The sequence below is a fragment of the Barbus barbus genome (assembly GCF_936440315.1).
Source record: "Barbus barbus genome assembly, chromosome: 40".
NCBI classification, from domain to species: domain Eukaryota; kingdom Metazoa; phylum Chordata; class Actinopteri; order Cypriniformes; family Cyprinidae; genus Barbus; species Barbus barbus.
In genome coordinates, this window is record NC_136718.1 from 9,826,008 (window position 1) to 9,840,935 (window position 14,928).

Genomic DNA, 14,928 nt, shown 5'->3' on the forward strand with positions numbered 1-14,928 from the left:
TGGTGTTAACAAATCTCATTTGAGTTTTCATTCGTTACATAAGCAGGACCTAATAAATTTTACTCTAAAGGACCTGAATGGATAATTATGTAAAGCAATGTGACACTGTGGTACAAAAGGGACACATGATTTGTGCATATTATAATTGCAGACTATGAGGTGTGTGTGTGTGTGTGTGTGTGTGTCTAAATACAGGATCAGTGCTAATTGAGCCTCAGGGCTGCTAATTGAGCATTGGTGGTGAGGTGGGACTCGTTAGTTTAGAGTCAGTCCTGCTTTGTTTACGAAAGGCCAGCCGCTGGCAGACTCATTACTTTGTTTGTCTTGTTTGTCATTAGTTTAAAGGGAAGAGTGTGTATGTGTGTTTCTGGATGTGTTGGTGTGTTTGCGTAGGACTGTTTGTAATTAGCTGAAATGGAAGAGAGAAACATTTGCTTAAAAAATCTGCTTAATCCGTCTGAGCGGTGTGATAGAGGAAATACCACATTTGAGAACAAGCTAAATGCATCGCTGAATTATTGATACATTCCGAAACATTGTCCATAACTGGGCATAATACATTTTGACCAAAGCTGAAATGTACACCTGACCCCAAAATAAATATCTAGGAATGCTTTTAATGTTATTTATGCTCTGATGTCTTAACTGCACATTTTATAGAATGTGTGCAAAATAGTTTGTTCTAGTGCTCAGCAGAGTTTGATGTATACAGATATTTAATAGCATAGAGACTAGTGTTGTTTTTGGCAGCCTGTTTTAATTTTAGTTTTTGTAATTTCATTTTAGTTTTTATTAGTTTTAGTCACGTTCATACTCTTTTTAGTCTAGTCAAGTTTCCGTCAACTAAAAGTCTGAGCATTTAGTCTTATTTTAGTCAGAATTATCCATGACTATTTTTGTCTAGTTTTAGTTGACAAAAACTGATGACATTTAGTCTAGTTTTAGTCAATGAAAATTGCATTTTAGTCTCTTTTTAGTAATACAATTCTATTTAACCCAGTCAATATAGTATAAGTACCTAGTAGCAGCGGCATACCGTGGGGTTTTAGTCAGGGCCTTCAGTAAGCAACTGTAAACTACATGTACACACCTATATGCATATAATGCACATATTATGCTGCACACAGTCTCTCAACAGACAATGACGGCTGATCAGCTATTTTAATAGTAGGCTAGATTGGGGTGAGTTAAATGCAGAGTAAATTTCCCTACATGGTCAGTAAAAGTAATCAGCCAATACACAGGTCACTATCCACATTCATGTCACTCTAAAATGACGACGCGCCCAAAGCATCAAAACTGTACAAACTCTGGACATCCACACACCACACCACATTATTATCAATGCACCACATACACCTCCATAACAATGTGCATGATACAATACTCATCAAATAATAAAGCACTCACCTGTCACTTGTAAATAAAGTCCATGGGTCTGACATTCCATGCCCCTTTACTCGGATTTAAACACAGCCAACAAAATAACTTGTGCTCGGTGCTAGCTGTTAGCCACTCATAGTTGCAATCTTTGAAATGGCACATAAAACCTTTGCTGGCCTTTGTTAGCGAATTCACTTTGGGTGTAGGTCTTGCTTTCTCAGTTATTCGCTTTTGTCTGCAAAAGGCGGTTTTAGTAGAGCGGCAATAAGATCTGTAGGCGCCAATGACTGCAGCTGTCATTTTCTTTTCGTTTACTTTCATGTTCGTATTGATTAAGACAAATGAATGGGAAAACACGTTTAATGAGGTTTTAAAGTAGAATTGTTTGGCTAGCATTTATAGTCAAAAAATAGTTTAGAACTTTAAATGAGGATAGAAACCAATAAGCACATAATTTGTGAGGAAATAGAGTTGGAATATACTTGTAATGATTTGTTTCTCCCTAACTCTTTCTGTCTCTCTGTGCTTCCACTTCTTTTGTCTGTTTAATTGAATTTAAATGGAATTGATCCCATGCTGACATTCTCTGAACTCCATCTGCTGAATTCAGTGTGTAGTTCTGAAGAAATATAGTCTACACACTCCTACTGTCTTCCTCAATCAATGTCACACAGCTCCATTCTCCTTGTTCTTTTATGATTTTCTTCACACACTTGGCTTTGATCAATAGGTCTTATGTGTGCGTTTTATGTTTGTGGGTTTTCCCACAGGCCTTTACACTTCCTCGCAAATGGTTTGGGCATATTGCAGGATGTATATAGACATGCTTAGTGGCCAATGACAACATGACAGACTGCTGACAAATTCATGTACAATAATGACGTTGATAGACAGGTGTCAAGAATGGCTTTGACACCCTCAGTACTCATTTAAAGAACTCTTGAGGAATAAATGGAATTTTGAAGTGGCACAATCATCTGCCCATGGGAAGTAAATAAACATACATTATGATTTTCATATCTGAGTCTTCAATTACTCTCCTATCATCAGCATAATCTTTCAGCGCTTGCTGAATAAATGTGATAAAAGAGATATAAGGGCTTTGTTAATTACGCAGTCATCCATGAAGTGAATCCTGAAACCATATCAGATAATAGATCTGAATAGACTAAAAAGATTGTTTTGCTGCTGTGAAGAGATGTCCTCAAATGCGTTGTTGGAAGAGAGATGGGTAGAGAGTGAGCCAGGCTGAAGGGTTTGAAGGTTGAGATGAAGGTTTCTATCTTTGAGGATGGATGGTTGAAGGAGATAATGCTGCATCTCTATTTCAGAGTCATCATTTCACCACTAATTACTCCTGTCTTGCCTCTGTAGGCCCTCCACAACACCATCCCACCTTTTATCCCCTCTAATAACCAGAAATTGCTGACGCGACCACCCACATCTCCATTCCAAAGCACATCCCTCAGTTCCTCTCGAAATTACTTTGCTGCAGTCAAGGATTTGTGGAAGAGTGGTCTAAGACTCCTTAAGGCCATTTACTTTCACTAATGCATGTTCCTGCTGTCATTATAAACAATTTATTGGTGCATGCAATTCCAAAAAAAAAAAAAAGCTTTTTTCATCAAAAATGTAATGATTTATTCTGCCTCTAAATCGTAAATACTTTTTGTTTGATGATACCACAACCTCTTATCATTTTTCATATCCTAACCTCCAAGTGTGATACAGAAACTTTTCACAATCCAGACCCAGAATGATGCAGACCCAGCTGAAAACCAAACCCCATTGTATTCGGTTGAAGTAGAACTCGAAGGAAATGAAGTGAACCCCTGGCCATATTTATGCTCTATTATTCAATCTAAACTGTGTTTGCCTAAGGAGACCAAACTAGCAGCTTATAAAATCTCGATATCACCCCTTCGCAAGCATGTAGAGGTAAGCTAAATACTTGCATCATTGCATTGGTGGTTAAAATTAAGCTTTGGCAGTTTAGCAAAAGGTTTTACACAAATTAGCCAAAAAGACAGTGGTGCAGGGTGTGCGATATATATTGTCTGCGATAATATCGTAATTATTGTTTTAACAATGTGCGATTTGACATTATCGGTATTTAGCCAAAAACCACACAAAACACTCATACAGAGTGCCGTGAAGTCTAGATTAGACTAGTGCGCGCGTGCATTTAGAGTGTGTTCTTTCACTGCATGATTCAGTCTGTTAAAATGCATTTAAAATGAGCACAAAATTTAAGATATAGGGGCAGAACATGTATATTTATATCATTTAATTTAGTAAATCAATATCACACAAACAGTGCCGTTTTTCTCCAAAAATCAGTATGATTACATATATATATGTTTTTTTTACAACAGAATACAACAAAATATTTTTTCCTCCCACCCCGAATTTTTCCCACCACCATGTCCCATAAAGGGCTCCGTACTTCTACAGCATTTATTAATCTTAGATAATGTTAATTTCAGCATTTACTAATGCATTTATAAAACTCACAAGTTGTGTTTTTTAACATTGGTAAATGCTCTGTGAACTAACATGAACAAACAATGAACAACTGTATTTTTATTAACCAACATTAACAAAGATTAATACATAAATGTATTGTTCATTCATGTTACTTACATTTCACTGCTGGTTATGCTCTGTATAATTGTGTATGTGACGAATAAAAATCTTTAATCTTGAATCATTCATGTTAATTAATACTTTAATGTTAACAAATGATACCTTATTGTAAAATGTTACCAATTCATTATACAAATAGATGTATTTGGCACACAAAACGAGATGACAGACAGAGACACTCTCTCACCATTTAATTAGCTACATGAAAAAGTAACTGAGTGACAAATCATTCTGCCAAACATCTCCTTTTGTAAGTCATATAGATAAGAAACAAAATAAAGGTAAGTGATAAGACGCTTTGGATAAACTATTTTATTCACAACATAATGTCTTAAAATACCTTATAGGGTTATGATAACCAAAACAGTCCAGAGCTAGATCAAGCTTTGATCTGTAAACCAAACTGTCACTTTAATTAAATTATTTTTTGCTCTAATAAAAATATTTTATCATTAGCTAGCTCCACACTGAGCTGCTTTATAACAGAAAATCAAGTTATAATTCTAACTGTAGCGACACTGACTGTTTTTCATGTTTAATACAATAAAGCTGCTTGAATTTGTTTGTCATGTTTAATACAGTAAAACTGCTTGAATTAAGGCTATCTGTTGCATAAAGTACGTACTTTACTGGAGTAATGTTACTGAAAAGCAGAGCTCATGCAAACATCCACATCGTTGTAATCAGATGCATTTTTAACTGCTGCTTTCACACTGCTGTCAGTTTTTGTTGTGTTTATTTCGTTACTGAGAGGAAAGCGCGCAATATATATTTACATATTCATCCAAACGCCACTCAGGTTCAGGTGTGTCTTCTCTTGAATTGGATCCAGGAGGGCTGAACTACAGTCTTGGTCAAACCGCAGTATCGCAGGCTCTTACATTAGTCATATGAGATCAAACGATTACTCGACAGCAAAAACATTTGTCGACAATTTTTTATTGTCGACGTTGTCGATAATGTCGACTAATCATTGCAGCCCTAATGCCCTGTATTAAACAGTGTGTAAATACATCTAAATGCCACCTCAGATGAAGCGTCTGTGTTTCCTCTGCATTGCAAAGAAGAATTTTGTTGATTTATTGATTTAATTTGCCTGGTAACAAACCAAATGTCTTATTATCCTAAATAACTGATTCCTTTAATTAAAAACTAGTTTGAGATTTATAGGCCTATCCCAGGGGTGTCAAACTCAGTTCCTGGAGAGCCGCAGCCCTGCAGAGTTTAGTTCCAACCCTGCTCCAACACACATACCATGTAGTTTCCAAATAAGCCTAAATTATTAGACTAGTATAGATATAACCTTATTTAAACACAGCTGATCCAGTGTTTAATTAGGGTTATATATATACTGTGTAGGGCTGTGACCCTCCAGGAACTGAGTTTGACACCCTTGGCCTATCACATTTTTGCGTCCCTTCCACTGTTAAAAAGTAACTAAGTCATTTTTAATTTTTAAATTTTTACATTTAAAATTAGCTACTTTTTACTTTTACTTGAATAGATTTTTAGACTGGTACTTTTACTTGCACTTAAGTAAAATTTCATTAAGGTAATGGTACTTTTACCAGAGTAAAATATTTTCGTACACTTTCCACCTCTGATTTATACTAAATATATGTAGAATTTTAATACTCACCATTTATCAGTACTGGCCATAATATGAAAATAGTTAACAGTTTATCAGTATTGACCAGAATTTGAATATGGTTGCATCCCATTTTCTTACTCCACATTTTCAGGGTTTTATAGGGTTTCTTTTCTCATTGACACTTGTAATTACAGTACATTATTGTGACTACAGTTTCATGTTGACTACAAACATGCTTTAATCTTGCTGGAAAACAAATTCTCAAAGCACACTCATATATTTATAATGGTAGTAACCAAGAATGCTGTGACACATCTCTGAGAAATGCTCTTCATTCCACCATTTGAAAAGCTATGAGTCGCTTCAATAAGGCATCACACCCATGCTCCATCACTCTCTCAGCATTCCCTCGTTGTTTTGCCTTCTTCCATCTTTCAGTGTCTTTGCACCCTGTTTTAGCACTATGTTATAGCACTTAACCGCCGCTGTTTCTTCTCATCCATTATTGGTCATTTTCTGTTCTCACTATGTCACTCGCAGCCATTATAGTTATCAGTCATCCTCCCCCCACAGGTTTCCTCTCTCTACCTCTCATTTCTGCTCCTCAATGCTCCATCACCTTCTCTTCACCTCGCACAGCCCGGAATTCTTTCTCCTCTGTCTGAGATTTCAGATTCCCCCAAAACCCAATGTTAGAAATGTCAGCACCTCAAACTTTGGAACAGATATCTACATATGTGAAAATAAAATATATAGTATAAATAATATGTAAAATAGAAAACATTGTTCCCTGCGGAGAACAAAAGTAGTAAAACTGTACTGTATGAGTGAATCTGTATGGCTGCTGTATAACAAAGAACATTGGGCTATAGAGAATGGGTGCATAAATTAATTTATTGAATGGGATGTTGTAAAAACTGTGTGTGAAAGTACATGTAGCTTATCTGAAACCTATTAAGGGAACCATTATCGTATTTAGTGGAAGTGATTCAAGCGTGGGCCTGTTGCCTCAGTGTACACAAGAGAGAGGAAAACAGATATATAATAGTACATGACATCAGAGATTACATCAGCCCTGGTCTGATCCTGCCAGGTTTTACAACACCATTGTAACGTAATAAAAGTAATATTAATATGTAATTTAAAGCAATAGTTTAATTTAGCTCAAAGGGAATCATTTATGATTTTATAGGGATTTGAACAGAATCACTGTTACTGCGATTCACTGAACGAGCCGTATAACAAACTCTGCACTGGATATTACAATTTCAAATATAGTGAAAACACTATTTAATAGCACAGTAACAAAATCGGCAGATTAAGACATTAACTAAAAACACAAGATACTTCTCTTTTCAATATAAATCAGATTTTATTTATATAAACCTAAGACATAAACTAATCTAATACATGAACACAAGCATTCACACATTCACACATTGCAGAAAGAGAGAAGGTGAGGAAAGGATGAGTTTAAGAGAATGGAAATGTGAAATCCCAAGTTTATAGCAATATGTTCAATTGCATAGACCTTAACAACCATCAATCACTTAATTAACCCTCGCTTTAAGTTTCTCAATGAGGCTAAAATTAATATTAAATGCACCTGATTCAGTTAGATCTTGGAGGCGTTACTTGCTTGCTTTGCCTGTGCTAAGGGGTTTCCTTTGTGTCGTCATTGCAGACAGGGGGTTCCTCGAAGTTGCTGGTTGGCTGGAAGTTCAGTAGTCTTTGAAGTGAGGTCTTGGGCGTTGGCTGAGGATGCGGAGTTGGTCTGGACGAAGTTTGAAGCGAGTGCAGTCGGAGCTGGACTTTGTAGCAAACTTACATTAGAACACAAAACTCCACAGAAAGAAAAGAAACTAAAGTAAAAGAATAAAAATAAAAGGAGGTAATGAGACTAAGTTGTTTTCCTTCTCATTATGGTAGCAGTTGGCACGTGGGCCAGAGCACGCTCAAAGAGCAGCGTCAAAACGCAGTGGCAAAAGAGAAGAAGGGCGTAAGAGAGTAAGAGGCTAAGATGGACTAAGAGAGCATTTTTACAAAGAAGAGTAAGAGAAAGTTTGATGATGTCCTGAGTTTTTAAACTCGGCTTTCAGACCGTCCCATCTGGACGTCTTGACCAATTAGATACTGTCCCCACTAATAAATCGTTGTTATCTGTTCAGTCAGAGGTCCAAACTACACAGGCTCTTGCAAAGTATACTTTTGAACATGATTTCTATAACAAGACTATGATGCCTTTGACAAAGAATTGATTGGAAGAAACATTTAAAGCATGAATTTTCAAACTCATACATACCATACATGCATCTGAATCCTTCAGCTATTCAATAATGATTAAAAACATTATATAATTATATATATAAGACATACATAATATTTGATTAAAACAATGGATAGTCAAATGTGTGGGTTACAAACATAATATGGGTTATTTCTATGCAGAGAAATAACTCATAGGTCCTTTTAAGATGATTTTTAGTGCCCATGGCCAGATTGTCTCTGTGAACGAATGACTTTCAGTCTGGTTCTTTGTCTTCTGTGTGTGGAGACCTGCCCGAGAGAGTCTGTAGCTCGTGATTTTCTATCACAGGTTTACATGTGACCATCAGTCTTGATTACTTGCAAAAAATTTGACAGTCTTTTCCTGAATTGGGAATTATCAATAAGTGTTCTTTTGTCTCAATGTTGCAAGCTGTTTTGGGAAAGAGGCTTGCTGGTTAGGCTTTCTTCAGACTAGCTGGTGCTAGGATCTGGACAGATTTATGACATCCTGTTTCTGGGAGCCTCTCTTTGTGGAATCTCAGCTTCTCGTGTTTCGATGTTCTGATGGAATCTTAACTTTGTCTGATTCAGTCTCTTATATCTTAAACCATGAAGGGTGGATTTTATTAGCATTTGTAGGATGCAGCATTTTCACATTATTATTCAGAGTGACATTTATAATGCAAACAGATTTGCTACATATAAGATGATATGTGTGATCAAATGAATCCAAGCAGAACATGCTTCTAATTTCCTGGCTTGTAAAAGCACAGCAGGATATTTCCCATCTAACAAGTTTAATCAGAGGTTCAAATAATGCATGTAGCATTGCAATAGGAATACAGTTTATTTTATTTACATTATATAAGCCATAAGAGAAGACGGGCTAGCTGTCAAAAAAAATAAAAAATCTAGTTCAGCATTTTTGTTGAAATCTATCATTATTAAACAGCTGAATGTTTGCTAGTTTGTTTTACCTGTGTTTTACACTTGTTTAGACCTTAGACAATCCAAGATGTAGATGAGTTAGTTCATTCATCAGAACAGATCTGGATACATTTATCATTACATCACCTGTTCACCAATGGATCCTCTAAAGTGAATGGGTGCCGTCAGAATGAGAGTTCAAACTGCTGATGAAACATCACGATAATTCTCAAGTAAACCACACCACACCACTCCAGTCCATCAGTTAACATCTTGGAAGTGAAAAGCTGTGTGTTTGTAAGAAACAAAAACATTATTAAGACTAGTTTTAACTTCAAACAAGTCCTCTATTTATAATAATGTTTCTCCAATGAAAAAGCCGTCTAGTCTGAATCAGGAGAGAGATATGCTTAGATTACAAACTAAAACAGTCTAAAACAGTTCTAAACAAATATGTTGGTGGTGTTGATGTGAGAGGAGAACAGAGGATGGACTTTTTAGCTGGAGGAAGTGTTATTATGGATTATGGACTCGTATTTTGTCCAGAAGCAACAGCTTAAAGCTAAAACATCTTATTGGTTGGATCATCTTAATGATGGATTTAAAAAAAAACAAAAAAAACAGACAGCTTCACTTCAAGACACTAACTGATGGACTGGACTCGTGTAGATTACTTGTGGATTATTGTGATGTTTTTATCAGCTGTTTGGACTCTCATTCTGATGGCACCCATTCACTACATTGATGAACAACTGATGTAATAATATTTTTTTCTAAATATGTTCTAACGAAGAAACACACTCATCTACATCTCGGATGGCCTTAGGGCGACCACATTTTCAGTAATTATTATTATTTAATTTTTTTGGGGTGAACTGTTCCTTTATAAGACCTTTACTATAAAGGTACAATATAAGACTATGTTCAAGCTATATATTTAGCAGCATACAAATTAACTGCTTTGTCTCAAAACCTTATAGTTATGAGCCCCAAGTGACAGCTTGCCCCTGGTCTCCCCTATACAGTATATGGTCTCTAGTTGTAGTTTTATCCTTTGTTTTTACTAAGTAGTCTATGAACAACTGAGAGCTTGTCAATATTTCCTTTCAGCACCAAGGACAGTGACCATCCTGACAGTTATGCAGTAAACAGGTTTCCCCCAGCAGTGCAGGAATAAAGCATGTCAAATTGTAACATTTCACTGCTCTCTTAGACATGGCCTTCTATTAATATATAGCACTTTGCATATTTCTTTAACTCAACTAGGCCCAGAGTGCAAGAAACTGCTTAGGAGAGCATAAAATTCATGGAGCAAAATGTTAATGAGACCACATTAATACACCAAGTACTCTTGCCTCCAACGCATGTTTCTTTCAGGCATTAAAAACAAGAATCAGCCAAGGCTTATGTGACTGATGAGTGTGACATGTTGTCCAAGTAAAGACGCTGTGATTTATCACCGGTCCGTTGGTACCTGAACATGAGCTCCCCCTGTAGCCAATGCTCCCATTTATACTCACATTAAAGTTGCTGATACATTTAAGGGCAGCACATACAACATCACTGACATTCAGCCGAGAAAGCATTCGTGCACTTCTCAATTCTGTTACATGGCTGACGAAACAAATCTGCATGCAAAACCGGCCGCATCCTGCAAATAATCCAAACAGCATTAATGACTTATACATGAAATCTATTGCACTTTGCAATTGAAATCTGTTTCAGTTATCACAAAAGCTGCTTGATACACAAATTAATATAAAAACATGAGATCAGAGAGGCGCATCGTATTTCAAGTGCATGTCATGTTAAAGTGGTTGACACATTGACATTATTTGTCAGCATCAAGATTTTAGGTTAAAATGTATTTTAGCATACATTCATGTCAAAGTGTATATATTTTAGGTGCTACAATTGGTCACCATTGATCTCAAGCTTTTCAGCATTTTATATTTATTTTGTGTTTATTAATTTCAATGGCCCTGCACTGTACTTTAAGTTAAATTTATAGTAAAAAATGGCAGCTGTACTTGCCAAAAGGGTTCCAGAACCACATGGTGCCTGTGGTAGTGCTCATTAAAAATGGTTTGTTACTGTGAAATGTACTAAACAAACAGGTGGTACAATAGAAGATAAGGGTAAAACACATTACACTACATTAATGCAGTAAGTATGAATTAAACAACATAATATGCGACATAATACATAACTTTAAAAAATCCCTATTAATTATAAGGTGATTCATACAGTTATTTTAGCATCGTTGATATACTATTGTAATTTTTGTTCATATTTTGAAATAGATTTTATTTTCCTATTTTCTATTTTATTTTATTTTTTTGTTGTATAGTCTTTTTGTTTTTATTATTAGTTATATTTATTTTACATTTAGTAATTTGTTGTATGGTTTTGCCATTATTGTTATTATTATTATTATTAAATTCTTATTATTTTATTGAACATGTAAAGTTTTTATTTTTAGATATTTTATTGCTTAAATTTAAGTTTACGTTTTATATTTTAGTTCAATTAATGTTGTCCAAGATAAAACTGGGAAAGCTTAATATATATATATATCTTATGTATATATATTTACGTTTTTAATAATGTTATCTGTGTGTTTTTAGTTTTAGTTTAGTTTATTGTTAGTTTTCAAGTAAACATGTATAAACAATGTTTTACAAATAGGTTATATTTACTGAGACATGTTTATCAAATTTTTCTCAGGGTTAGCCTACTCTATGTTCTTCTTCTTTTTTTCTTCTATTTTTTGGTTCAGTTAACGTTTTATTGTACTTCAGGTAATGACATTTTTTTATTATAGTTTTAGTTATTCATACTTACAAATATATATTCCTGTTTACTCTCATTTACTGTAAACATTCTATATTTTATGCAATTGATAATATTTAAAAAAAAATATATATATATATATATTTACAAAATTGTAAAACATAGAGTTACATAGACTCTCCATCACAAGACACCTGTTCAGACGCGCGCGCGCGTGCCACTGACACCTGCATGCGCGCGCCATCGCTGCGTAATCAGCGTTTGGGTTAGCGCGTGCCAGTAGAGAGAGAGGGAGAGGGAGAGAGAGACTGAAAGATACCTAGTGGAGATGTAAGTCGCTGCTGAAGATTCGCAACAACAAGCAAGTGCTTTAGCGCACACCCCCCTCCCACTTCGCTCGCTCAGAAAAAAAATGTTTCTCTTGTGCCTGAGATACACAGTGATGTGAATATCTGTGTGCTGTTGGAGACAAAGCTCTGAGACTGCTTAAAACAGACAGAATAGCGGAAAAAAGAATTCCTCGCGTGCTTGCAGGAGTCGGACGCATAAGCGATCACACGGGATTTCTTCAAACAGCGGTATGTGCTGCTCTATTTCAACCTTCCTCAAGCGATGTGATTTAAACGTTTGTCTACTTTTGTTTGGTCGGCTGTGAACGTTACCAGGATGTTGGCATGTTTGGGTTGTTTTCTGTATAGCCAAACTGTGTGATGTATTTCATGCGCAAACTGTTGACAGTACAGTTGATGGTTCACCATGCGCCTCGCATATCACATCGACCTCATCAACTGTAGCGAATTCTGTTTCGGTCAGTGACGATTAATGTTGTCTGAGATACAAACGGGGCATTTTTTTAAAATATATAATATAAAACACACGTTTCAAGTTCATAGTAATGTTTGTGTTCTTGTTGGTTTTAAAGTAAACCATAATTTTTCCAAACATTTTTCAAGGTATATATATAAAAAAATAAATAAAGCATTTTTGATTCATTAATATAAATAGCTACTCCGTTTGACCTGACCTAACAGTTTATTTATTTATTTTTTAATATCTAAATATTTCAAAACTTGAGAGTGGTTTGTTGTCACATGACAACAAAATGGCTGCCTGCATATTGGTTACACCAGACTGACTAATTTGGGGAATTTGGGGAACAAACTTTTTCAAATATGAATAATATTTTAAACAATATTGCTTTGCTGCATATTTTTGTTTCCATTTATACATTTAGAAGACACTTTTATCCAAAACGACTTACAAAAGAGGAACACAGGCAATTCCAAAGAACCAACCGTATTTTTAATATTCAATGCCAGGTTTATTAGACATCTAGAATAGCAAACGTGCATATTTTTTTAAGCATACAACATGTTTATTTATGTTTATTATTTTTGGTAACACCTAATGTTAGTGTCCTTGTAATATGTACTTACTATAGTAATAACAGTACATTAAGCATAATTACACGCAAATAACCCTAAACCAAATACGAATGCTAACCTTGTAGCAAGTACATGTTTTTAACTAATTTTACCAGGTATTACATGTAAAGAATCCTAAATAACAAGGACACCTTAAAAGTGTAACCTTACTTTTATTTTATTTTTTATTTTTTTACCACCAATGTGTGAAAAATAATTTTAATTCAGAAATGTAAAAAACATGTTAATCATGGATGTGAGATAGACAGCATGGAGAGTGTGCTTCACTCAGCATTTTTATGTTTATGTTTTTTTTTCTTCTCTCCAATAGCTGCAGTTATGGAGTTCCCAAATGATTCCACCAGCTTTGCTGACCCCAGACACTTCCGTCTGTACAACGAGTCCCTGTTCCAGAACAACTTCAGCGCCTTCAACGGGACTGACAGCTTCTTCCCAAGGGGTGTCAAGATCACTATAGCAGTGGTCTATATGATCGTCTGTGTGGTGGGGCTAGTGGGAAACTGCTTGGTCATGTACGTCATCATCAGGTAAGCTACATCATAAGCTTTACATAGAATCTGATTAAATAAACATTCTATTGATGTATGGTTTGTCAGAATAGGACAATATTTGACCGAGATGCAACTATTTGAAAATCTGGAATCTGAGAGTGCAAAAAAACAAACAAAAAAAAAACTAAATATTGAGAAAATCACCTTTAGAGTTGTCCAAATGAAGTCTTTAGCATTGCATATTACTAATCAAAAATTTAGTTTTGATATATTTACAGTAGGAAAGTTACAAAATATCTTCATGGAACATGATATTTACTTAATATCCTAATGTTTTTTGGCATAAAAGAAAATTTGATCATTTTGACCCATACTATTCATTGTTGGCTATTGCTACAAACATGCCCATGCAACTTACAACTGGTTATGTGGTCCAGGGTCACATATTACCTGATGAATAGAAAACATGATGGAACTTCATGTATTATTCATAATAAAATGAGGAGTTGGAGGTTATTGGTTTGGTAATGGGTTTGGTAATAGCACACTGCACAGTTTATTTGAGAGCCATGAGGAAAAACCTCTGCATTCTGACAGCAGACCACAGGGTCATGACCTTCGGCTCAGAGACTGAAGTGTTTATTTGGTGTTTTTTATCTTTCCTTTTATTGTCCTACACCAACTCAACCAATGGCATAGCTATAGGGCAGGACTTCTTGTTTGACTAGGAAACCTGTTGGAAACAGTCATCATTTTTGCAGTTCTGTTGGGTGCAACTAATGTTTCACAAATTAGGTGCTGTACCTTTAAGAGGTGTTAAAGGGACAGTACACCCAAAAATGAAAATTCTGCCCAAACGTGTATAACTTTCGATCAGGTTTCTGAAGTAAAAACTCCATATGGAAATTGACTTTCTGATAATCCATTAAAGACAGACCTTTTGTGAGCTCTTGTTTTTAAAATAACCATGTTATGTTGATAGTGGAATTTGTGGTTTAAAGAAAATACCATACCCATGATGCTGTACTGAAAATGCCACCAATCAGATAGTTGCAATGATCAGAGCACACAATACTTTAATAGTTGTGTATAGTGTATGTATATTTTGCAATAGACATAAAATATATAGTTTCTATCGACACAGTCAACAACTGTAAATAATTAGTTTTATATTTCACCGTCATTACTATGTCATTTGCAGTGCTTCATGTAACTGTAGTTCTTTCCATCATTGCAGCGGTTAACCACACAGTCTTATTTTTCTGATTTTCAAATGTTGCTTTGTCTCAGATAAAGGTTTGTAATGTTGTGATTCACATCATAGCTGGTTGGTGATAGTCTCTGTGTATTTATTTTAGTCCATACAATGAAAGACTTTCATTGT

General features: G+C 35.3%; 1 protein-coding gene across 1 annotated transcript in view; it reads left to right on the forward strand.

The window, feature by feature from the left end:
- Positions 1-13,371: 13,371 nt before the first annotated feature.
- LOC306859115 (delta-type opioid receptor-like) overlaps positions 13,372-14,928 on the forward strand; it is a gene marked incomplete at both ends in the record, with an annotated part of 46,172 nt that continues 44,615 nt past the window's right edge. Inside the window, one exon of the mRNA XM_079399963.1 lies at positions 13,372-13,580. Coding sequence (XP_079256089.1) covers positions 13,372-13,580 — 209 coding nt within the window. The remainder of the gene's footprint in view (positions 13,581-14,928) is intronic.